Source organism: Tinamus guttatus, unplaced genomic scaffold (assembly GCF_059628265.1).
Source record: "Tinamus guttatus ecotype Peru unplaced genomic scaffold, ASM5962826v1 Tinamus_guttatus_pri_ptg000291l, whole genome shotgun sequence".
Taxonomy (NCBI): Eukaryota; Metazoa; Chordata; class Aves; order Tinamiformes; family Tinamidae; genus Tinamus; species Tinamus guttatus.
Window position 1 is genome coordinate 2,723,258 of NW_028288825.1, and position 25,666 is coordinate 2,748,923.

At 50.5% G+C, this 25,666-nt stretch overlaps 1 protein-coding gene across 1 annotated transcript in view; it reads left to right on the forward strand.

Annotated features, from left to right (window-relative positions):
• The window catches only part of LMF1 (lipase maturation factor 1), a 96,691-nt gene that overhangs the window by 62,521 nt on the left and 8,504 nt on the right, over positions 1-25,666 (forward strand). Inside the window, exons 4-6 of the mRNA XM_088527820.1 lie at positions 12,565-12,748; positions 14,911-15,064; positions 18,173-18,356. Of these exons, the coding sequence (XP_088383946.1) occupies positions 12,565-12,748; positions 14,911-15,064; positions 18,173-18,356 (522 nt within the window). The remainder of the gene's footprint in view (positions 1-12,564; positions 12,749-14,910; positions 15,065-18,172; positions 18,357-25,666) is intronic.

A 25,666-nucleotide genomic window follows, 5' to 3' on the forward strand; every position in this document is an offset into this window, starting at 1 on the left:
TTCATCTCAATATTACTGAAAAAGTGAATTTCAAAGGAGCCTGCAGTAACTGTGTGTAGAAAGGGAATTGAAGTACTGTAGCCAGAAGTATCTTAGTGTTCCTGTAATCAAGGAACATAAACAGTTCCATAAACAGTTCTAACAGTTCCAGATTGATCCTGGATTTGAGAGAGCAGGATTTAACTCGTATCGTTTTTTGCAGAGGGAATTTTGAACCTACATGTTTTTCGTCCTAATCAGTAGAGAAAAAGGGTAGGGTACAAGAGAGTCTCTCCCTTTCTAACCTTAATACCGTTCTACTTCGTATTGATAATTGTTGATAATTAAATAATCACCTACAATCCACTCTCCAGAGTGGCGCTCTGGTCTTTGCCATAATAACTGTAAGCTGTAGTCATTTGTGAGCAAATTACTGCTTCGTTCCCATTTGCAGATTGCTTTTGGAATGGGATAGAGCCCAAACCGTGATAATTTCTACTAGGCTGAAAAATGCTTTTGCCAAATAATTTCTTAACCTGCAATAGGATTCGGAGATAACGTTTGCTCTCAGCAGAAATGCAACAGCATCAGTGGCTGGACCAGCGCATGGAGGAGCCGCAGGCGCCGGGCTGTCCTTGCAACGTCCGCGCGATGTCCGGGTCCGTGGGGAAACCCTCGTGGAGCCGCATGCTGCTCTCTGCATCCCGAAGGGAAAACCAGCCCGGAACGCGCTGCTTTCCGGAGAGGAGCGGCAGCCAGGCCATCAAGGCAAAGGGATCCGCATCCCGCTGCTCCCGGCTGCTCCCGGGGCTCCGTGAGCCAGCGGCACCGCAAATATCTGCCTGCGGCCGCGTCCAGAAGCACATGTCGCCAGCGGCACAAGCAGCCCGTGTGACTTCTTAGATTTTTTGACAGTTTTATAACCCCAAATTTGCACTTTGTGGAAAACTACGACAGTTGGTGATGAATTGCCATGTTGGAATTTTTCTTATGATGCCTTAATATCTGAGTACGTAGCAAAGCTCAGCAGAGAGGAAAAATAAAAACCTGCAGCAAAATGCTCCCAGAACAACTGGATGAGGCAACTATTGCCCAGTCCCACTAGGCTCTCCAAAAGACACGGCTATATTTAGTATTATTTTTTTAAAGCTGTAATGCTATTTACTAGGTGTCTAGCTCAAATTTGAAACCAGCTTGAAAGGAAGCTCTGAAACTGCTGTTCATGAGTGCATTCTTAAATCATTTTTTGGTAAGAAAGTTGCTTTTAATATTACAGACTGGGTGCTAATCCTTAGCCAAGGCAGAGAAGAGCTCTCCCCGGAGCTCTTCTGTTGTTTTGCTCTGAGAATACTTAAAAATCAGACAAGGGAGCGGAGCTGGAGGGCCCTTGTAGCCCAGGACCTCCGCTCAGAGGAGAGCAGGGGCTGGAGGAGTCTCTGGCCTGACCCTGTTGCTGTCGTTCCAAGAAGGAAAAGGTATCGGATGCAGAATGATAATGCTGAGCAGACCTATATCCACCGTTTGATGCTATCCTGCAAACGAGAGTGATGTTATTCAGCCGTGCTGACCAGGACCCAGGCTGGGAGCTGGGTCCTTCCTGGGAGAAACAGGACAAGAAGAAGCTTCTCCAAGACATGGGGTTCCTGCAGGAGCTGCTCAGAACTAGACCTGGCTCAGGCAATATTTCTACAGACCTTCAAATTCCTCTTGGAAAAACCTTCTTTCCAGCCTGCCCTTGCAGCAGGGGATGCAGATGAAGGCAGGACCTGCCGTCCCTCCCATGCGCATGGCTTGGGTCTCCTTCCAGCATGATCCCACTGGAGATACCACTGAAGCAGAGGACTTTAACTCTACTTTTGCTATAAAAAGCATTTTTAATGAGCGGGATGGAGCTGGTTAGTGAAACGCTTGGACCATTAATGGATGTAGAAACTTTTTAATATGCTGTTTGCCTTTCTTGATGAAATGAGCTAATTGGAGCGAGCACTGCTATTGCGCTGGGTGAAGAAATCCAGGCATGTTTTGGAGTAGCAATCTGCTTTGCCATAACCCTGGTGTCCTGTGCATGGATCCTACAGCATTTTGCAACCAAGGTGTTCAAAGCTCTCTACAATGTAGCGCTGTCGAGGGTGGGACATCAGAGAGAAAGTGTGTGAGGGCTACAGGATCCTCAGGAATGCCACGAAGGACCAAGGTGCACCGAGTGTAACAACCTGCCCTGAGCTTCGGGTTGACATCTTCTGCATCCTGCCCGCAGCTCCTGGCCTCACAGAAAATTCCATGGTCTCTTTTATGACCATGAGTAACCAGCAACTTGGTTTTACATCGCATTTCCAAGTCCACACAAGGCCCCATAATTACATGCTAATATATTTTTCTCAGGCCGGAATGAGGGCCAGATTCTGATGTCATGCTGGTAGGGACGGAGGAGGCCACTCGCTCTGGACAGTTCTGCTTCCTCCTGCTGCAGCCTGAACTGGCTGAGACAGTCGTCTTGGTGCTGATCTGCAGAGTCTTCTGCTAACGGTTGCTGTACTGAATCGGTGCCTCCTGCCCATGATCTGTCTGCAAGGAGCTTTTTGGGGAGCAATCACAACTGTTCCTGGCTTCTCCTGTAGGAATGAGCTCTGGAGAGGATGATCTGGCACCGTCCTTCCTTGGGACAACAAGTCTCTACCTGGAGAAACTCTGTGTCCCGACCTAAAACACTCAGTCTTACCTCAAAAATGGTCAAGGAGACCTTCCACCTCCCAAGCAACTACTTCATATAATAGGCCCTCCACTAACATCAACTTTTGGAGCAAATGAGAGTAAAACTGAGAAGAAGGTATCTCCAAATGGTCCCAGCGTAGGATCCTGCTGAGAAGCTCATTGAGATTCACTGGTCTGTGCTTGTTGACCTTTATTTTAAGAGGAAAAATACAGTTTTGGAAGATTTTTGCTATTAAGTATGTCTGTGACAGCTTCTCCCTTTAGGATGTAACTTTACCTTCAAGGATGGAAAGATGTTGATAATTCAGAACAGAGTAGCAAAAAATTCCTTCCTTCTGTAAAATTATTCTTTCATTTTATATTGTTCCAACACTTACATAAACAGTCCTTCAGCAGTTATTTAGCCTGTAATATATTAATGTGGAACACTGTAGCCTCTAGCAAAAGAGTCAATGGATCAGGCAACACCAAGAGGTATTTTACATAACAAAGCTGCGGAGCAGAATAAATGTGTCAAAGTCCGTAATTCGAGGACATCTCCCGGCTCTGAAGGAGTAGGACGGGAGGAGTCAGCTTGGATTTCAGACCCAAAGCAAGCAACTGATCCTAAATTCACACACAATGGTTCAGTAATTGAGTTAAATGTATAAAATTTCCTGGAATAGAAATACTGGCTCTGAGTTCTTGTGCTACATGATAAAAAAAAAAGAGAGAGAGAAAAAGAAACTGAATTTAACCCTTTTAAGACTGGACTTTTATCACAGTGCGGATGAGGAGGTGGAATCAAGCATGGGCCTCATGTCTGAAAACTTGCAACAGATCCTTGACCATAAATAAGCACGGGGACTCTTAGAGAAAAGGAGTTTGGTTGAAAACCACCATGTAAGAGGCCAAATTCTGGTAGTCAAATTAAAATCATCTCCCGGTAGGGAGCCTCTGGGCTGCTTAAATTGTCATCTGAGCCCCAAAGGGGTCTGTGGTAGCTGCGCTGTGGACAACCGTGCTGGGCAGTAGTGGATGTAGGCCGCACAAGAGCACCCTTTCCATCTCATCCCCACAAATTTGCTCGTTTTAGGTCCTTTGGGATTTTATTTGCTCCGCGTGTGTTTTACAGACCTGGAGGACTTCCCCGTGTTGGGTCAGGCCCTTCCTCAGCATCGTGTTTCCCAAACCAGCCAGTTGTGGGTGTTGGGAGCGGCGGCCGGCCCTGTACCGCCGTCCTCGCAGGGCTTTCCTGACCGCTAATCGCTGGAGATCAGCTTCAATTCCAAAGTGTGAGGTTTTGGGAAGGTTATGGATAATTATTTCTCTTTCACCCTCTTGCTTCTCTTTAAAATATTTTCCATTGAAAGCCTGGAAGTTGTGCTTTATCCATGGAAATGCTCCTCGGTGAAATCCCCTAATCTGTGGGAACTACAGTAGGTGGTTCATATAACTCCAAATTAGAATTGAGCAAAGATTGAAACATTTATACTGCTTCACATTTCAATCAAGAACAAATGTCATATGTAACGGGAATGGAAAGGTTTGGTTTCCCAATTGCTTTAGCACAGTTCTGTTTGTAACTTTAGACCAGGTGCTTAGGCTGAGGATTGCAAACTCCTTACGGTGCAATTTGTAATACGTCAAAATCTGACCCAGTTCAAGAACGAGTTTTAGTGAAGATTTCGGTACGATTGCGTTTGTGCCGCTCGTTATTTTGTTCCTCAATATTTCTATTATATGTTTGTAAGTTTGGGGGAGTTTCTAGCCATGTAGGTATTTACAGATATTATAAACACACTTCTAATTTTTAGAGGGTAAATATGGATATGTTAATGTAGCTTGTGAAGCCTCTAATCACAGTTGTTCAGGAAAATAATTTTTTTACACAGCGTGTCAGCTATAAAATCCTCCAAATTCTAGCTATCTTTTTCTGTCTCCAAATCTATCATTTTTGTATGTTTAATCATCTTAGAGCAAACAGCCTCTAACTGGAGGTGCACAGCATCTGTGCAAGGGACTTTTTGTTAAAATACCTGTTACCTGGGCATCTCATAGTTCATTATTTACTTATTTCTGTATTCTGATGTGGGTTCTCTCCTGTCATCTTGTGGCAAGGAAATACTCAGCCCTTGACCATGGAGTCGTGTTCAGGATATCGAATTTGGGTGATTATGTGGCTTTGCAATGTTCTCAGTGAGCTGCGTGGGCGTCCTGCTGCTACCTGAGAAACCTTGAGGCAACCAGCACCTATGGTAGGGATCTCCGAGATGGTCTGGACCTTAGGTGCTCTCCTAGCACGTAAAGGATGGAAATAAAGGAGTTTTCTTTCTCTGCCTGAAGCAGAAAAGAAATCCTTTGATTTGTATTTTACGTCTTGATTGGCAGAATTTTGTAGGGGGAGAAAATAGACACGTATTTAGTGCTGCAAGAGGGTGGCAAATGTCGTGCTCCGGAGCGCCCGCGTGGGTTTGTGCAGTACGTCCCGCCCTGGTTCCGCCTGGCTCCACCACGCCGGGATTAACTGTTGGTTTTTGGAGCTGTGAAAGCAAAAGCAGATTGTGTTTAAGGAAAAAATACAGCAATGCACGTGGGCTGCTCCTTGTAATGGGTATTAAGTTGAGATCGGCTAATTCACTCTGCGTTCAAAAGCAAACTGAAGTCAAACCATGTGCTTCCCTCAAACCTCCCCTTTGCTCCTCTTTCTGCTGGTACTTCCAAGAGCTTTCTGAATTTCTATGGGATTCAAACAGCTATTTTATCTACTGTTTAAAACAGAGCAAGTGGACAGAGGTAATTATTTTCCTATGTATTATTCTGCACTAAATAGCTCTGCAAAACAGAGATTAAATCCTCATGCAAATGTTAAGAAGTTAATAAGAGGCTAAATTAATAATAGGGGAAAATTAAATGTTCTTGCTGTTGTCATTTAAGGGGAATTTTTTGCCCGTGCCTACAATAACTTTTGGGAAAAACTACATCTATAAGTATTTTTCAAACTGAAACCAGATGGGGCAATGATAGCCTGTTTTCCTTTGTGGGAGGCTGTGTTTTCATGGTGCGCAAGTAACTGGAGGCACATTAAAATCCAATTTGGCTTTTGAGGCTTGTCCTTCCTATCTCTTGCAGGAAGGACCATCTTCTGGTGTTATGAGTTTCAGCTCATCGGATGGGTAGGGGATTCTTGGAGGGTTCTGCAGGGTTCGGAGGAGGAGAGATGACTCTTGGACCAAAACCACAGCAATTTCTGTCCATGGAGAGTTCTCTCTGGAGAGATCCAGCCCACACAGATGGCACAGAAACACAGGGTGATGAAGTCTTCCCAAGCAGCCAGTAGCACTTTTGCTTTCAATTCCAGTGGCATCAACGTGCCAGCCCCATCCATCACCCATCCAGGGCCCCAGGTCACCAACCCGACAGTCCTGGCCACCTCTGCTTGAGGACTGGGGCTGGCTGGGATCATTTCCCAGCTCATCCTTCTCTGTGGTTGCTACCAGAAATGTCTTTTCTCAGCAAGGGGCAATCAGTCTCGTATGGGTGTTTCTCTGGGCTGGGGCCCGTGCCATTAGCTCCGTGGAGCTGCAGAGCCATGTGGTTGTCATGTGCGGGATGGACAGGGATGGGGACCAGATGGTCCTGCTGGACCTGGGGATGCAGCTGCTTTCCCCAGCAGCGCCAGCGAACGCGCACACGGGCTCCTTGGGAACCTTGGCTCCTTCCCTCCTGCTGTTCCTTCATAAAGATCCATAAGAAACAATTCCAGAGGCAGAATTCCTCTGTGGCGACACATAAAGTCAACTGAGGAGCTTTCTTCGGTTGGGAAGACTCAGCAGCAGGACTTTAGGGAGGGATTTTAGCTGCCCCAAGGGGCTGAGCTGACCCCCGTGTGTTACTCCTTGGGGATGTATGGTGGAAAGGTCCATGTGACACGAACTGGTGTTCTGAAAATGCACAGATGAGACATTTTCTCTTTTCCCCCAACTTTCATTATCATGACGTGAGTAGGTATTTTTTTTACTTTTTTTACATTTTTTCCTACTTGTTTTTTTCCTTTTTTCTTCCTTTTTTCCTTGTTTTTTCCTTTTTTTTTTTTTTTGAGGTCAGGACTGTGGTCTCTCTTTTATCTTGAAATGATTGGTGACCTTTTTGGAAGAGTCATCACTAAAAAGTCACACGTGACGAGGCTGTTGGTGTAATTAATACCAGTAATAAAGCAGAGTGACCTCAACCACGAGTAGGGGTGAGCTGGAGCAAACGTAGCCGAGCTGGATCTTTCCAAATCATCCGAGCAGAGGGAATCCATCTAGGGCTCCTAAAGAGCTGCCTGTTGAAATCTTGTCAGCCTCAGCGATGTCTTTGGGAACGCAGAGAATGTAGATGAAGTATTGAAAGAGTGGAGAAGAGCTAATGAAGTACCTGTCCTATAAAGTGGGAAAAAAGGGGGAAAGCAGGAGATTGTAAGGCCATTGCTGGAAAAATACTGTGAAAAATGCTCAAGCAGACCATTTGTAAAAATCTCAAAGAAAAACCAAGGGGATGACTACAGCCGTCGTGGATTTGCCAAGAGCAAGCTGTGTAAAAGCGATCTTCTTCAGTTCATTGACAAAGCAGGGCACATGAATAGAGGATAAACAAAAAAATAGTGAGGCTTTTGAAACCATTTCACATAAAATCTCATAAACAATCCAAGAAAACAGGGCCCATAAAAGTAGGAAGTGGTACCCAGTGGACAAAAGTGGATGGAAAACTCAGTTCAGTAGCTATGGGTGGCTGGCTGTCCAGTGGAAGGATTTATCGAGGGGGTTTCCATAGGGTCTCTCTGGAGATATTCAGGGTTGTCAGTAAAACACGGAATGAGATAATACATGTTAAATTAGCAGACCACATGAAGGCGGAGGGAATGGGCAGTATATTGGAGCATGTAGTGCTAATTCAAAATAATCTTGACAAACTGTAGGTCCAGCATAAAAAAATAAAGCCAATTTGGGTCCTCAGGGCTAAGTGTGGTGCATTGCGCTTGCGCAGTGGATTGCAAGGTGTGGGAAGGAATCCTTTGTGCCGACTGTCCTTGGAATGGCCCTGGCTGAAAGCAGATTGCTTCAGGAAAGCCACGGACTCGAGGACACCCAGAGACCAGCGGGAGCTGCCCGAGATGCAGAGAATCTAGAGATGCTTCACAAGGGAAGCTGGAATCAGCAGGGCTCGAAGGGGCGAGAAGAAGCAGTGGACCGAAGGAGAGGGAAGAGAACAGCCCGTCTTCGATGCAGTGAGCAGAGACACGTCCTGCAAATAAACTACAAAGCAGAGGAAATCAATGTGCACCTTAATTTGGGTTTTATGTTGCAAATTGCATAGTATCAGAGTGCTCCGACGCGCCGTGATGAGCACGGCCCTGTGATCTGCCCTCGCCTGGGAGCTCGCGGCCGTCCCTGGACCACGTTTAGGGCTTTACAGCCCATTGTTGTCACTCCTGTTGGACAAATATAGAGTCTGCTGCAAAGAATATGAGCTCCTAGTACCTACTGTATGTTTGTAACAACCTGTGATTTGAAAAATAAAAACCAGCCAAACAAAGAGGTCTAACCTGTAAAAAAGTTATGGGTGTAGGTGCCCATTTTCTGACAGAGGGGTTTGGTAACGGTGCAGGGGACAGAAATGTAAGGAATAATTGTTTTTGGGCCTAGAACCAGGAAAACTACTTTTCCAAATTAATCCAGTGAGAGCCATGAATCCACAGTATTTCATATCACACTTCATAAAACTCCAGTCATAATCCATAAAACTGACATTATTAGATTAAAAACCTCAGTTCCTCCTATAAGGAGCTCGCTCATTAGACATGCTGTAGTTTTATAACCTTAAAGTTCCTACCCAATTACCATGATTAATACTGTGCTTTAATAAAAAATTTTTAAAAATCACCACAGGGGTTGATACCATCTGTTTGTTATAATTGTGTATTTAAATATTGTTCAGCAGGAGAAAGACACTCAGTGGGTGCAGAGCGTGACCGAGCGCGGGCAGAGGGCAGAGCGCGTTGGCCCCGCAGGTGAGACGGGAGGTGCGGGTGACATTGGCTGTGTCACCATCGGAGAAGCTCCAAGCCGTGCATGGTGCAAAACCTGGTGCCTTTGGTTCTGAAATTGTCACTTAGTGCCAAATTCAGTGTCTGTCCCCAGATCTCGGTGTCCTTTCGGTGTGGTTATCCAACGTGAGCTTGTGCGAGGTCTTTGTGCTCGTTAACCATGAGCTGAACCGCGAGCGTCAATGCGCTGGGAGCAGCGAGGACCTTCCCCGAGAGAGGAGCCACGCGAAGCCGCCGCAGCTTCCATGGGAAAAAGAAGGATTTCGGTCAACGCGGAGCATCAGCCGAGTCCTGCCTCGCCGGGGATGCCCAGCGCATCGCAGGGCACCTCCATCCCAAACCCTGCGCCGTGGGCAGCGACGGCCACGGAGCCGCTCGCCAGGATGGCCACGTGTCACCTCCTCTGAGGAACTGCCCTGCTCCAGCTGGCTGCAAACAGGAGCTCCGGGGAGGTTTGTTTTTCCAAAGCTCCGGCTCTCGCAGCGTTCGTTCCCCTCTCCCTCCCGGGATGATCCGGACGCTCTCCGGATTTGCTCCTCGCTGCCTGCTCAGCAATCCCGCTGGCCGGCGGCGCCCGGCGAGATTCAGCTGGAATAACCGGAGTTAAAAATGTGTCAGGTTCGTGATTCCACCCACAGAGCACAAAACGCCAAACTTGTATTATTTTTGAATCCCCTGATTTTAGAGGCTGGTGGAAATTAGATAGCTTTGCTTCTGACTTCCAAGCAATAAAGAGGTGAATCACTACTGAAAAAAAAAAAAAAAAGTAGTAGTCTAACGGACCACCCAGTCGCTCCTTATAAAGCTGTAAAATGATCCGCTGCAGAAGTGGTAAAGTGGAGAATTATTTTCTTAATATTACTGCAATTGTGCAAGGCAAATCAAATCAAAACAGGATCAGAGTTTGCTAACAAAACAGCTAAGCGAAAAGTGTGTTAATGAAGACAGGCCGATTAATGTGCATTGAACGAAAAGCTGCAGCACGGATGGGTTGGAGGGGGAACTCCAAACGTATTTACTGCTTTGAGCACAGCATGTTATGTTCAAGGACCCAACATGTGTATGTAATTCAGATTTGAATACTTTTCCCCTCATAATTCTGGGTAATTATCCAACTCAGGATAAGTAAGTATTTTTTTGTGTTTTTTTATTCTTTTTTCTAAATAGTAGTTAGGACTTTTGTTACTTACTGTAATTAGTCCAATCACCCTTTTTTAGGATTATGTGACTCTGCTACTTAAGTGTCGTGCCAGCATTTTTGAAAATTATAACTTGCAAATCACTGTATTTAAAAAAGAAGTGCTAATCTCAGACACTTTTGTAATGCTTTTGACATTTAGTTGTTGTTTTTTAGTGAGAAAATGCATGTCCTTTTCAAGTGAATGCTGCCCAGAAGTCCTCAGACCAGGTTTGCACGGGAGCCCACCTTCTGCTGCAGAGTCGGGTCCCAACAGGAGCCCAAACGTAGGAAAAGGAGCCCTTTGCTAGGAAAAGAAGGTCAGGCTGGAGGAGTGGGGGCACCTGAGGATAAACCAGAGCGGAACTCCGGGGCCTGGCATTTGGGCACGCAGATATTCCCAGAGCGGGGAATGTAACTAAGACATCGGATTTATAGTTGGGAGATTTGGGTCCTATTTCTGGCTCTGCTGCACGACCATGCACAGTTTTGAGGAAATACTTTAAGGCAGTACCCTTGAATTGGGCAACTTTGACTTAGGTAAGAATTGGTGCCCGAATCCTCCTGTTCTCTGCCCGTCGCGGTCTGCAGAGGGGCAGCCCCTGCCCGAACCCTCCTCCTCCTCACCTGCCCCTGCAGTGTCCGGTGGGGTTTTCTCTTTGCTTGGGACACGTTTTTCGGATGTTCACTGTGGCTTTTCTTGTATGCACAGAGAGATGGATGAGCTTTGTGGGTGGCATAGCAGGTTTGTGGTGGTCTCCCCATTCCCATGGATTCATTGCGTTGACTTGGGCCTGCCCGCACCGGGGCTGCGTTTTCCCTATTGGATTCGATGTCCTCGGGTACAACACGGAGTGAGGGGCAGTCGTGGCCATCGGTGGTGACAACCGAGTCCATGGTCGGTCCTCCAGCCTCTTCCTCTTGCCGTGGTGTGCAGGGTTTCCACAGCCTCCCAGTGCGCTGGGGGCAGCAGGGTGGCGAAGATGAAGGTGGTTGGAGAGGAAGGCCGCTCGCCCTGCCGCGACTCCCCCCGCAATGAGCTGCTGGGCTCACCTGCTTTAGGGCGTCCCGTTTTTCGGAACTTTAACATCTTCTTTGACCACAGATGCTAAAAATTGTGAGTAAACAGTTCACAGCAAGATAAAGTTCAGCTGCGGGAATAGTGAAGTGTCTGCTAAAAAATAATAGTGGGAACAAGGTTACAACTTTGAACCCAGCTGGAATGGGGGGAAATTCTCCTTAGTTGGCCTCAGATCTGAAAATAAATGACTTTTGGTTACATCAGAGCATTATTTTTCAACGTGTAATACGTTCAGTCAGCTTTATAACCTCATTTTTTATGGGTAAGATGGTGAAACTACTTTGTTTCCTTTTTCTTTTTTCTTCCTTTTTTTTCTTTTAATGTGTCCAAAGAACAGCTAGTTAATTAGCAAAAGTAGGGCTAAATCCTAAGGAATATGACTAACGGGACAAGAATTCCTATCAGTCTCAAAACTCAAACAGTCCTGAACAGGAATCAGCTGCTTTTCTTCCCCAGACTTTTTTTTCCCATTTTTTTTGATGGATTCCTCTGTCTCGTGCTATGCCAGCACGCTAAAGCGCTCACAACACGTTGGCTGTGGAAGGCGGCGGTGGCGAGACGGTCACGGAGCAACTCGGGGCTCTGGGTACGCCAGAAACGGGGTCAAAAAGCACCCGCTTTGCGCGGGGAAGCTCTGAGCGTCCCGTGCGCCGCCGGCCGGCACGCATCCTTTCCCGGGAACTCCTGGAGGCTGCTCCGTGGGCTTGCAGGTTTTCCGCTTTATCATCTGCTTTACACACACAAAATGTTGTGACAAATGGGCCACAAGAGCAAAATTTTAAAAAAACTCTTAAAAATCCCCACAGCCCTGTATCAAAGAGCTGCTCTTTAATTAGAAGTTCCAATATTTCCCCTTGAAGGGTTTCGAAATTTTTTTTCCTACCTGCGGAGACATAACGAGGAAGCGGCCGATTCCCTGGTAGCCGCACGGCAGCCGGCCCCGGAGCGCTGTGGAAGCCCAGCCGTGTGGAAACCCCTCGGCTGCACCTTCGTGCCACCAAGGTCACACCGCGGGGCTGGGACACCCTTGGGCCCGGCCGGGGAGGAAGGCTCATCATCATCACTGCAGCCTCGACTAGGAGGAAAGGCTGCCGAGCCTGCGGCAGCGCTGGAGCAGCCCAGTGTAAAGGTCCGCTTTTTGGGGATCTTTCCCAAGGGATCTTTCCCAAGGGATCTTTCCGAAGCTGTTTTTAACGGGGCTTCGCCAAGCATTTAGTAGAGCACATGGAGCTGGGAGCCGCTTCGGCCCGGGGAGCCTCCCCGGAGCCGCTGCTGCCGGGACCGAGGCCGCTGCCCTGCGGTCGGCGTGGGGGGACCACGGTGGCCACGGAGCAGCTGGCCACGGCCTTTGCCCGCTCCCGTTTCCTTTGTTTCCAAACCCGTTGTTGCAGCAGGAATTCTCGCTGCCACCCGCGCTTGTTTTTAGGGAGAAAACTCGCCTGCGGGTGGGATTTCCTTCCTGCTTCGGATGAACCCTCCGGAGAGCTCCCGCGCCGCAGAGCCGGCCGGACAGCCGCCAACCCGCGCGCTCGGCTCTCTCCTCTTTAGGTGCTGCTGATCGTGAGCGGCAACCTGAGCTTCCTCAACTGGCTCACCATGGTGCCCGCCATCGCCTGCTTCGACGACGCCAGCCTGGCCTTCCTCTTCAGCGCCCGGCCCGGGGGTGCCAAGCAGCGGCTGGCGCGGATGCAGGGCGGGCGGGCGGCCGGCGCGCGCAGCCCGCGCACATACGGTGAGTGACTGCACACAGGGCCGGCGGGCAGCTCCGCACAGCCCTCGGCTTTCCTCTTGGGAAGGGAGGTGAGTGCCCCTGCGTGGTCCTTCCCCGCAGGGCGTCCGGCTCCCGCCTTGATGACAGCCAAGCGCACAAACGGTAGCCAATTTATAAACGTCTGTCACGCTGTTGCCACTAGAGGGCACGTTGCTAGTCCGGGTGTATTTACTTTGGAATGGGCAAGTCTCTGTAGCTGAAATTCTGACATCTTTGCTCATGAGAGTTAGTATTCATTGCGTTCGCTTCGGTGAGTGTCAAGCTCCAAGCCTAAGTAAGCAATGTGGAACTGCATAATTTATCCAGCGATTTTTTAAAAAATATTTTGACTATTTAAAAGTCAGGAACGAGACACCCAGTGTGGCTTGGGGCGAGGGTTTCGTGTTTGCTTGGGCTGAGCCCTCTCCCTTCCCCTGGGACGTGGTCATGCTCCAGCCACTGGCACGTTGCTTGCCTGCTTGCAGAAGGAGCTGGCTGGGAGGCCAGGCTTGCAGAAGGAACAAAATTGGTTGTCAATCTGCCGTGGATCCAATTTACTGGCTGGAAAGGACACCCAGCTCCTGGTCTTGCTGCACTCAGCAGCTGCCTGGGGAAGGCAAGAGGAGTTGGGCCCTCGTGGCCACCACGTGGCCCGGTTACTTTGGGGAGGGATGAGATGAACTCCTGTATTCGTATTATAATGTGGAAAAGCAAAGGCAAGGGGTTGTTTTAAGGTAAGAGAAGGGGTTGCCATGGCTGATGTCCCCCTCTGAAGTGATTCTTGCAAGCCGCCCTGTTTGCAAAAATTGCCTGCACAAGCAGCAGCTTCGCTCTGGTTTTCATAGGGCTGCAGAACAGATGTACAGTTGTGTTTTTGTAAACCACATTTAAGCAGCAAATTGCCTATAATATCAACAACAATTACAGATGCTGATTTTTAAATATACTAAACATCTGTCAGAGTAGTGAAAAACATCAACAAGGTGCACATCTATCTCTGGTGCTTTCTCATCTACCAAGAAATGCCGTTTCCCAACCAGAAGTGTTAATTCCTTGCAAGAGCAAGGCTACTGCAATGCCGTTAAACTTTCTGTGTGTCCCACTTTACATATTTTGCTGAAAGGCGAAGTCTTTAGCAGCTTTCCAGTTCTGGTGCCTCTCTGAAGGTGAGAGGCCCTTCCCGTTGGTGCTAGGGGTTTGATCCTGATCCCGGTGACTTATGTCCCAGGACTGAGGCGGTGCTGACAGTTCATGGGCCGGATCTCCTGAATCCTGAGCTTAAGGTCATGGTCGTTGGAGGAGATAAAAGATGGGCAGCCCGTGCATGGCCACGAGCAGCCTCCGGAGCCCCTTGTGTCCGAAGCTGCCCTTGGTTAGGAGGTTCAGCCCATCTAGGAGACCCCAAAGCCCCTTCCTGGCCCCCATGTCGCGTGGCCTGGTCGCAGGGGGCGAGGAGACGCGTCCCAGCGAGCTCCCGTCCAAACCACACGATTCTCCAGCAATGTTCTCAGACTAAACAATTATTAATAGCTTCTGAGAGGGGTTCAAGCAAACATCCCTCTCCTGCAGAGATAAGGGGAAGGCTACATGCAATTGCTTTGAATCTGATCCTTTGGCTGTTAATGTTAAACAAATTAAAAGCGGGCATAAGCACAAGAACTCTTCAGAGGTCGCTTGTGCTTATTTGTTCCGTTGCAGTCGAACTGGCTTTGGACTGGAGGGGGACCGAACTGCAGCACAGCCCTGTGCTGGCCCAGACAGGCCCTTTCCTGCAGCTCTGCAATGGGAAGGACAGGGATAGGAAGGGAGATCGGCACGGGGAGATGGGAGATTTGAAGAGAGCGAGGGTGCAGGAATGTGCAGGGATGTGCAGGGGTGGCCACAGAGCCGTGGTGGCCACGGTCCCCCTGGAGCTCGGAGCCACAGAGGACAGTTGTGAGCGAGGCGCAAGTCCCAGCTGCGTCTCTCCCCCTTCTGCTAAAACAATGATTAATCTTTACATTTTAGACATTCTTCTCCTCGGCTCTCTCTCAGAGGGCCCGAGGCGGTGTGCGGAGACCGGGCCCTGCGGAGGCCGGGAGCCGCTCCGAGCCGCGGCCGGTGGGGAAGCCGCTTCCCTCCGCTCTCTTTTGTGTCCCGAGCAGGCTGCTACGTCCGCAGGGTGGTGAACGTCTCCTTCGGGCTCCTCATCGCCTACCTCAGCGTCCCCGTCGTCGTCAACCTGCTGAGCTCCAGACAAGTCATGAACACCTCCTTCAACCCTCTCCGGATCGTGAACACCTACGGGGCTTTCGGAAGGTACACTCGTTTCAAGAGCACATCATACAACTCAACCTGTCCCTCAGCGGCACCAACTACAGTCAGAGAGACAGTTTTTAAGCCTGAAATGAGACAGAAATACTTCCAGATTAGGTAGACTTGGAATAGAGTTTGGGTAGACTTGAGGTAGACATGGGGTAGACTCGGCAGGTAGACTTGTTTATGAGGAGAGGGGAAGAAAAGAGCAGGTGTCTTTCAGACTGAATTAGAAATTGTTTTCCTTGAGGTGTTTTTAATTAGCTTGTTATATTGATGTAGCAAATAGAGCAGCAGGATGAAAATAGCCCTGGACAAGGTCACCTGGAGGATGGCCTTCACCATGGCCAGCAGCCTTTATTTATGGTGAACTTCTCTTCCCATGCGCACACTTGTTCTCCCTCGTGTAAATATTCGTGTAAGCCATTGGGTAGCAGGTTTAAGGCCAACAAAAGAAGTGCTTTTTCCAACCAGTGACTTGGGGAATTCATCTCCACAGGAAACTGTGGAGACGGGAGTGCAAATGGGTCCCCAGGAGAACAAGAGAGGTTCAGAGCACAGGCGGGTGGGCAGTCTGGCTGCTGCCTTCAGCTCAGGAAGCCCCGTTTAGGGCAGGAAGGAGGGGACTGAGCAAGGGGAAGTATCTGGGTCTGGATTTAGAAGCTCTTGAGGCTGGGCGTTCTGGAGGAGGGTCCTGGGCTGAGGTGAGCCCAGGTCTGACCCAGGATGACTCTTCTGGTGCACCGTCCCTCTCAGGCTCTTCCTCACCAAGGCGTCTGGGAAGATGTTGGGTTTTTTTGCATAGAGCAGGGGTGGAGAGGTCTCTGCATGGCTTGTGCAGGGTTGTTGCTGCTGGTGGTGGTGATGCTGCAGGGCCGGTGGGGAAGGAGGCCCATGACGCCCACGAGTCGCTTCCAAAAGGCAGCCCCTGTCCTGAAAAGCTGAGGGAGACCCAGGGAAAGGCAGAGGAGGGAAACCACAGCAGAAGGAGCGAAACAGTGATTTCCAGCCCCCCATATAACCCCAGTGTCCTAAGATACCACCAAGGGTCTGGTCCTTGCCCGGTGCGTTGCTGTTTGAGTGGTGTCTGTCAGCGGCCAGCCCAAGGGATTGTCCCCTGTCACAATCCGGGAATGAGGGGGCTTCAGCAGGACACCCTGCTCCACACCCAGCAGCAGCACTAGTTGTCCCTACACAACCCCTGGCTTTGGCCACCCCACGACCCGGCTGCCGTGACCACAAGTGTCCCCAGAGACCAGAGCCGGGAGGTGCCCCAGGCTCCTGGTGACGCAGCGGGCTCTGCACGTGGTCCCATAGGAGGAGGGAACTGGAATTAAATAGGTTTTATAGAAGGAGGATCAGGTTGGCTGATGAAAACCCTAGCAGAGCAGCTGGCCGGAGGGGAGGAGCGGGTCTCTCTGGAGATGCAGAGCACACCTAGAACCATCAAAGTCATTCACCCAGTATTTCAAATAGCAAATATGTTTTGTGAAAGTGAAAACTTAGTGAAAACATGATTAAAAGTACCAGCACTAAAAAAGTGCGAAACAGTGAAGTTTCTCCTTTTTTTTCAGAGAAGGAAAAATAACCCTTGAACCTCTCTGAATGCTGCAGTGGTGGAGCTACGGGAGATTGTTTTCTTTGGGCTGTTGTTCTTCTTTTGCTTCTTCAGTCTATGGTTTCTGTTTCAACAGTTAGCAGAACCTAAAGAGCATGTGATGAAATGCTGCTGTAATATGTTTGTAATTCCAGCCTATGTAAACCAATAAAAAGAGGATTGCAGCTTATAATGAATATACGATTATGTGAAACTTGACATATTTTGAATCACACAGTAGGAACATACTTTTATTAGTAATTTGCTGTCCCTGATTTACAGTGTGTTTCTAACCATTGGGCAGCTAGCCATGGCTCATAACTCAGCCCCTCATATAATATGGAACTTGGCTGGAGGATGCAGAAATCTATTAAACGTAGGTAACAATTATAAGCTGAGACACAGAGCGTTCCTCGAGGGTAAGCACCTATCATGGGAAGTCGTTGGGTCGGAGGAGGCTCCAAGCTCCAAACTTTCAGTTTCTTGGGTTGAAGGAGTAGGAGGGAATATAGTAAGAAAACGTAAAATGTGTATGGAGCTGAGCGATTCTGACAGGCAGGATTATGCTGGTTTGCTTTAGTTGTGGAGAGCAGCTCTCCAGTGCAGAGGAGCAACCCTGATGCTCGTGTTTTCACCTGGGCTTTCAGTGACCTGCAGAGTTTGCTCCCTGCTGCTCATCTTGCTGAGCAGAAAGCAGCAGACCAAGCAGCAGACCAAGCAGCCCTATGACCTGGCATGAGGCTGGGCTTTTGCAGCCCCGTTTCCGCACCGCTGCGAGGTGTCATGGACCTCTCGTGGTTTCCTTCTGCCTTTCCCATGGCTCCGTTTGCGGTGGCTCGTGCGGGACCTGCCGTCCAGGCGGGACGGCGAAACGCTTGGGCACATTTAGACCTTCGGCACATATAGACCTGTGCTGGGGGGCTCCAAGAGGCAGCACCCAGGGGTGCCCTGCACGGGGCCGACGGGTGGAACTGGCCACGCGGGGCCCGCCACGAGCAGATCCACGGGAAGCTCCCGTGCAAATGCCCCTTGGGGCAGCTGCACGTGCACGCGTCTAGTTTTTGCAAAACCAGGATGAATGTTGGTGCCTTCTGTGACCATCTTGCATTTCTGCTGCCTCCCGCCATGGAGAGCCCGTGTCCTCAGAGAGCTCTTACATCATGGCAGGCATTTTGCATCATCGCTGTAACAGAAATGAAGGTTTTCTTTGGAAATTTGTGACAGGTTGGCCCAGGGGGGCAGGTGCTCATGTGGAACTTGGCAGACACCCATCGTGTCCTCTCAGTACCTTGGGCAAGGTCAGGCTCCGATCTGCAGGGACAGAAGGACTTCTAAGACCCACAGATTTCTGTAGGAAGCATCTCCCAGCCTTGGGTTCCCTAGGGAATGGCAGCAGCACTGAGCTGCTCTGTCAGCCGCTGCCCATCGGGATCAAACCCTCGCTAGGTTGGCTCTAAGCGGGTGGCATTTTTCACCACTCGAGAAAAGTAACAATATTGTGCTGTGTCCCGCAGCATCACCAAGGAGAGGACGGAGATCATCATCCAGGGGACATCCAGCGAGGATCCCCACGATCCCGCGGCCGTCTGGGAGGAGTACGACTTCAAATGCAAGCCCGGCGACGTGAGGAGGAGGCCCTGCTTCATCAGCCCCTACCACTACCGCCTCGACTGGCTCATGTGGTTTGCTGCTTTCCAGGTCCGTGTCTGCGCGCGCCCCGAGACGCCTGCGCCACCTGCACCAGGAAAAAACACCAATTCCAGGGAATTTGCAGAGTGCCTGGCGTGGGCGGGGGGATATTTTAGGCTCCGGCTAAGTTTATTAGGTCAAAAAAATAAACAAACAAAATAACGTGGACAGACACACGGACCCTCCCGAGCCCTGCAGGTTTACCCAGTTTTCCAGCAAATCGGGCAATTTGAATTGTCATTCAAATTGTCACTGTGTTAAATTGCCCAGTAGCTGCTTTGGGGCTGGGAGGAGACATTTCTGCAGCCAAGGGCCGGGGGCTGCTGCTCCCCTGTCACCCCCAGCAAGGCCTGAAGTCCTGCAGGATGGTGCAGGGGTTGGTCCTGCCAAGGGATTTCTGCAGGTGAGAGCAGCAAGCGGCTGCTCTAAATTAAAAAAGAGAAGAGAGGGGATGCTTTTAAAATTAACTCTCTGATATTGCAGCCTTTTCTGCAAATTCTCATTTGTGCGAGCAGGAGGTTGTGGCTTTTAGAAGGCAGCAGCTGCATGAGGCAGAGCCACGGGTCAACCTGCCGGCGTTTCCCCTCACTGCCGCTCGTGCCTCTGCTCTCCCCTGCCCCAAACCTCCCTGTTTTCTTTCTTCGAGGGATTTTCATTTAGGCGCCTTTTAGATTCCTCGCTGATGACATAACCACCTCTCCCTGGCTTTGCTTTTATATTTACCCCTCCGGTTTTTGCGTGCTGGAATTTCATTTAATCTGCATTAGGTATGCTTAGCCCTCAGCGAGACGGCAGCAAAGGTTAAGGCTGCGGCGGCGGGAGGGCAGAGGCGGCCGCGGCTCCGCACGCCGTCTTTCCGGAGCGCTCCAGCACCGGCCACGCTCGGAGGAGGCTGCGGAGCCGAGAAGCGGATCCGAGATGAGAGAAAGGCCGTTTGTTTGCGGGGCAGGAGTATCCCTAAGGTCCTGCAGTACAAAGTGCTCTCGGGTTTAAAAACAAACGAGGACGGGGCATAAATACTCGTGCGTCAGAGGGAAGTGCTGGTGCTGAGAGACGCCCGTAGGCCCCGGCCGATCTTTCAGCGGCCGCAGCCCCGGCGCTGAGTGACGGTGACGGATGAGAGCGGCCGGCGAGGAGGAGCGAGACGAAGCAACCCAGGCCCCGGCCCATCTCTCTTCCTTCCCTTTATTTTTTCTTACTTTACCGCAAAGTTCCCCCAAGTGTCTCCATCCGCCTGCGCGTGCGGTGTTGGAAGGCATTCATGCAAACGGCATCGCTAATTAGCTTGTTAATTAGCTTGTTTTGATTGCTGTTGGGCAAGGCAGGAGGTCGCTGCACACCTCATGCATGCGGGGCTGTTCCGCTAGCACCAAACTGGGGTGAGTGCTGCAAACAAAAGCGGTGCAAGCAACAAGGACACAGCAGCAGACACTTGCAAACGCGGATGTTTAAATTTAAGTGTGTAAATATGTACCTAAGCGTGGAAGGAAATCTCGGACCGAGTAGCTGGATGTTTGTTTGAGAGTCCGGGGCTGCATATTTAGCACGAGGTGTCACACCTGATGTTTGGAAAGGCGGCTGTGCCGCAGCCTGGCCCCGGCCTTTGCACCGGAGGAGGCTGCAGTTGTTCACGTGGTGCTTAAATCTGCACCGTGCATAGGAAATAGCTGCAGAGAGGATGAGAGACCAGATTTTAAACCCCAGATAAAGTTCAGTCAGATCAAGTTTTGCAGAGCCCACGCTGTAATTTATGGAGCCCATTAAGTCAGCTGCTTCTGCCTCTGGATTATATTTAATTTGTCTTCGGGAGTTCTGGCTGTTTTTCTCCCTCTGGAGAAATCTTGGGACGAGCTGCGGAAGCGCTCGCGGCGCCTGGGGAAGGCAGCGGCCGTCGCTCCGCGCCGCTCGGGACTGGCTCCTCTTTCCATCTCTCGACTCCCGGCACCGTCTCCGCTCCGGCTCTCCCTTCCCTTCCCTCCGGCAGCGGGATGGCCACGGCGCGGAGACGGGGCCGTGAGGGCTCCCCGGGATGCTCCACCCGACACCCTGTTCATTAGTTGCTGCTTCTCGGTTCCTGCTCTGCAAGCACCTTATCGATGTGCAACGCGGCGTGACATTATATTCCAGGAAATGGTTTCATCATGTTAACTTTATTATCTAAATATCCCTGTTCGTTTGCTTTCTAAATCCCCTCTTTGTCTTCTGTGTCTTGACATCCCATGGGTGCTGTAGCTCTGAATTAACGTCCTTCGTTTAGCCCTGGCAGGGATGTACCCAGTCCAGAAAGATGCCCGCATTGCTTCTTCCTCCCTAGAGAAGGGAAAAGTCCCACAAACTGCCCGTGAGCCACTAGGAAATGGAAAGTACAGCCTGAATATGTGGATGCCACCACGGTGTGAGGACAGGGGAGCACATGCAGCCCCACGGTCATCTCGCTAAGTTCGCGTCACCTCCCGGCACAACCCGCCCAGTGCCACATCCAAGGAAAATACCAGTTTGGAAAGAGCAAAAAAAAAAAGGGAGCTATGGGCAGAGCAAAAGTCCAGAAACACGGTAACAGGTTGCACAAATCCACATGGGTTGGTCCAGAAAAGAAAAGGGACAGACGGGCATTAAAACACATTTGGGAAATGCGAGGGCCCCCTGCAAAGAGGAGGGCAACAGAGTTCTCCGTGTCTGTGTGGAGAAGGAAGGCAAACATGAGCTAAATGTTGGGATATGGTTCAATCTCAGGGAAATTCAGGTTGAGTATTAGGAAGAGCTTTCTAGCAGGAGATGATTTAATGACAGACTCAATGGCCAGGACGCTGCTCTGCTCCTCCTGAGGTGCTTCCTTGCCCAAGGGACCGTCCTGAGCTGTTGCAAAGACACCCTCTTCTTGCAGAGTGTGGGGACAAATCATTAAACGTCGGTGTCTCCTCCAGCATGGAGTTGTGCTGTGCCATGGCACAAGAGGTGCCGTGGTGGGACTCCTCTCAGGCTGTGGGGTGTTGAGCATTGTTCATAAAATCAGCCAGAAAACAAGATACTGCTCATAGTTCTTGTGCTTTCAAGTTGGTCGCTTTTCCGGGTACTTGGATGTCTTGGACTTTGCGAAAGCTGCTTGTTTATAGTATAAAATATTTGCTCTTCACCATTGGACAGCAGTGGAAAGTCTTCACTGCTCCGAATAAAGCAAAATCAAAGGGAAGGCTTTCTCCCCTCTTCTTATGGCACGAAGGTTGTTTATTCTGTTCAGGTTGTGTAAGCTCCCCGTAGCAGGGGCTGCGTGCTTGGCCGCGGCAGCAGAGCACATCGGTGCTTACTGAACAAAACTAGTCGAAAAATAACAAAGCTATTGCCATCTTGATATTGATTTTTAAAGCTCGGTGTCTTGTTGCCTTATACCTTGAAGCTTTCCCAAAAGTCTCCAACTGCTGGGCCAGCCCGTGGCCCGAGGTTTGTGTCTGAAGTTCAGGTCACTTCTTTTTTGCATGGAGAAGCAAACTGTGAGTTGCTGCCTCTTCCCTCGGGCGAGTGCAGCAAGCTGGATCCAGCGATGCAGAGCAGGGAAACGCTTGGTATGTTTGGGCTGGAGGAGGGCACTGCTGGATCCAGCAGCAAAGCCGGTGCCAGGGGCTACGTCTTCTTCCTCCAAGCATCTCCCTTGCCGGGTCTGTCCATCCCTGAGGTCCTTCTGTGCATCCCTGCGCCAAGGAGATGTCCTGTCCTCAGCAAGGGCCCTGCCCGAGCTCAGGCTCTGTCGTGGAAGGGCTCTGTAAGCGTTGGCAAACCAACCGAATCGCAGCCCTTGCGATGCGGGGAAGAAGAAATATGATTTCCAGATGTGCCGCATACGTTTGTAGATAAAATTCAGCTGACTTCTGAAGAGAAACCCGAGCGGCAGAATGGATGCTTTAAGGAGCCCCTCTCTGGGGCAAAGGGGAGTTGTGACAGGAGATCTCACGTTATTGCACACAAGCTGAAAGAGCTGAGAAAAAAACAACCCCATTTACAAGGAAGGCGGATGAATATTTTTATGAAATGTTTTACTCAAACCGCTTTTGCCGCGGCCTTCCAGCGCGGAGCTGCTCGCAGCAGGAGGAGCTGCGTGGCAGCGGGCTGGAGCGCGAGGTGTCTGCAGCGTCGTAAAACCCCAACCGCCCGAGCAGAGCACTAGCCACACGCTTTAACATTTCCTTTCTTTCCCCTTCTAAAAATACAGGCCTCCGTTCACTTCCATTTTCCATTGCAGCATTCATACGTTTTGGTCCCTGTTCAGAGTGTAAGAATTCTACTTTTTTCCCTGTAAGTCTGATTAGTTGCCTCCTGGTGAATATGAAAACTTTTCTAAGCCTCAAGCTGCATCCATGAAAACTGCATCCCGGCTTGGTTTACCCCTAATAGCAATATTGCAATGGAAGTGCCCAGAAACCCAAACAGGACTCTTGGCCTGACCTGCTCAGTACTGCAGAAATGCGGAGCGAGACCTTGTCCGTGCCGGGCTGGTTGTTGTCTGCAGAGGTTGTTGTCTGTCCCTGGCTAGACTCACTCTGGAACAAAGTGACTTTCGTTTCCGAATGCAGAGGTGATGCAGGAGCTCTGCCAGGTGAGTGGTTTCCCCATACAGGTCTAAGAGACAGACCCCAAGTCACGCTGCTCTCTCGCAGCCTTTTCCTCTTCTGCCCGGACCTGCGGCACTGAATGTCACACGTTGTCCCCTGGGACCTGCTCCTTTCCCAAGCACCTTATAATCAGGTAGGCTAAATAGGAGCCTCTCCCCCAGTCAGCCCTGCTGAGAATTGCTTTGTCCCTTTGGGAAACCATCAGAAAGAAAAGGATGTGGTTATTGGGGATAATTAGGAGTGAGACAGCCTGGCACAACCTCTGACCTCCCTTGGTTAAGTCCATTGGTAGCAGGATGGTGGCGTGTGTCTCGGAGATGGAATATTTGGAAAGCAACGTGTCTTGATCTGTGCTCCCGCCGGGGTGTGACATGGTTTAGTTCTGCAGCTGGTGGCTCGAGTTCCTCACGCAGCGAGCGCCGGGGGCATCCAGCCACACAAGTGTGCACGCTGGCGCAAAAGCAACGCGAGTCCTGGACATGAAAACACCCCGGACGGCGGAGCTCCCGCCTCGCACCCCCAAAACGGGGAGGCCGTGGTGCAAAAAAAGCCCCTTAGGACTTTACGCTGGAAACATGAACCTCCCCGGCCCCTCTGTCATCGCGAGGCGCACACAGAACCGAGGTGGAAACGTGCAGGGCTCCCAACCATGTAAAATAATAATGCAGGGCTCCCGGGCCAAGTTTCCAGCTGTTTCCACATGTGTATCTCATAGTTACCTCCTCCCGCACGCCTGTGCCAGGACCGCGATTCAATAAAATGCCACACTAATCCACAGTCTTTTTTCATTAAATGACCAATTAAAGCTGGAGGAAAGGGGCTCTTATTATTATTATTTCAGTTGGGAACATGTTCCCTGTAGTGCCGTGTGGTTTTATATATGTATTTTTTGCGATGATTGTATTCTCTTCTGCTCCGTTATCTCTGCAGAGTCGCCTTGCTACTGCATTCATTCTGCCCCCCGCTCCTTGCTGTTGCTTTGCTTCAACGACAAGTTGCTTTTTAATTCTGGAAAGCTTTTAAACACCTCTGAGCACAAGTTAGTGCATTCGTGGGGCTGTCGCTGTGTTTATACACTGACTAAGGTTGAAAAGGGAAAGGTTGGAGAGCAGATATGGTTGAAGAGCCTGGCAGCAGCGTTGCTTCGTGGTGCTGGGGGTAACCCTGTTGTCCGCAGTGATGCTCAGCTCCTGCTCCTGGTCCATGCGGATGCGGAGGGAAGGAGCAAGGCCCATCCCAAGGCAGCTCTCCCGGAGAGCGGTACCAGGAGAGCCAGAGGGCCCGGACACAGCACGACCATGAGCCCTGTGAGAGCCTGGAGCTCTCAGTGTCTTAACGCCTGGTCCTGGCCTAATTAGAGAGGTCTTGAGTGCTGGTGCCAGCTGGAAAGTTGGGGTTTATCCCAAAAATCCATGGGTTAGCGTGGAGTCTGTGGAGAGGAGAAGGCTTCGGCTCTGCACCGGCGGCCGCGTTGCTTTGGGAGCCGCAGCTGGGGCCTCCGCTGACTCTCAGGCGTGTGTTAGTTGGGCTGGGGATGGAGTTTGTGTTTGGGTTCATCGCTTGCGTTCTTGCTTTAAAACAAAACCCCTGCAAGCCAAGGAGGGCGTCGCGCCCACGTGCGTGTCCCTTGCCCCGTGCCCGTGTCCCTCTGGGCATCCAGCGAGACCAGAGGAGGGTCATCCCGTGCCGCCTGCCCGCCTGCCCTTGCGGAGGCCTGGGGGGAATGAGGCAGCAGCTCCCGCTTGGGAAAGTCCAAAATCCCAAGCCGAGCCCCCCTGGCCATGGCCATACCTTAAAGCAATGCGTACATTGCTCCCAGCTTTTTGTTCTCAACCGTTGGATGGTTCCAGGTCTCACTCTCCCGTTCTCAGAAGCAGAACCTAAATGTGATCCTAAATGTCACCGCTCCACGGCCCGTCCCGGCGCCCGGGCCTCAGCCCCAAGCGCGGAGCTTCCCTGCGCGGGACCCGCAGCACCTTGATTTTTTCCTCCCTTTGCCACCGTATCGCTTTACCGAGTAATGAGTTAAACAGTTCGGTTGTTAGCGCCGCTCGGCTCCTGCGTGCTCCAAGCGTCGCCGTGCGTGATATCTAAGCCTTTGTGTTGGGGGCAGAGCGGGGAGCTGCATCTCATGGAAATTTCTCACCGCAGACTTTGCTGGGGCCAGACATGTTGTAAATTTTACAAGAAAAACACTTTACAAACCAGAAGTCCAACTCTTGTGAGCACGGAGCTGCTAATTAACAATTTAGAGACCATGTGAGCCAGGGATCCTGTTCCACCGTCACAGCGTCTCCGGGTTATGAAATCCGGCTCTCTCCATTCAGTGTCCTGCTTAAAACCAGCTCCCGGTGACTACATAGAGTTTCTAGTTAGGTTTTTCTCCAGTTTCTCCCCTACTTTCCTCCAGAAAGACACTGCCACGTGTCCCAGGCCCTCCAAGAAATGGCCCTTAAAACCTGGATTAAAACGGGTAGGTGAGCAGGGTTGCAGTGTGGGTTGTGCCAGGCCGGTGGGACATCCCTGGCCTCGGGAACTTGGTTCCCAGCGGGCACCATCAGTGGTGGCCAGCCATGGTGGGACAAAGCAGGAGGACAGGGAGAGGAACCACCTCCAAAAAGCTGCTTGGCTTAAATACCTGTGGTTTCCTCTGCGTGGTGATGAGCAGGGGTCAGAATCCCCGCGCGGGAGCTGCTCCCGAAGGGCCTTCCCGGC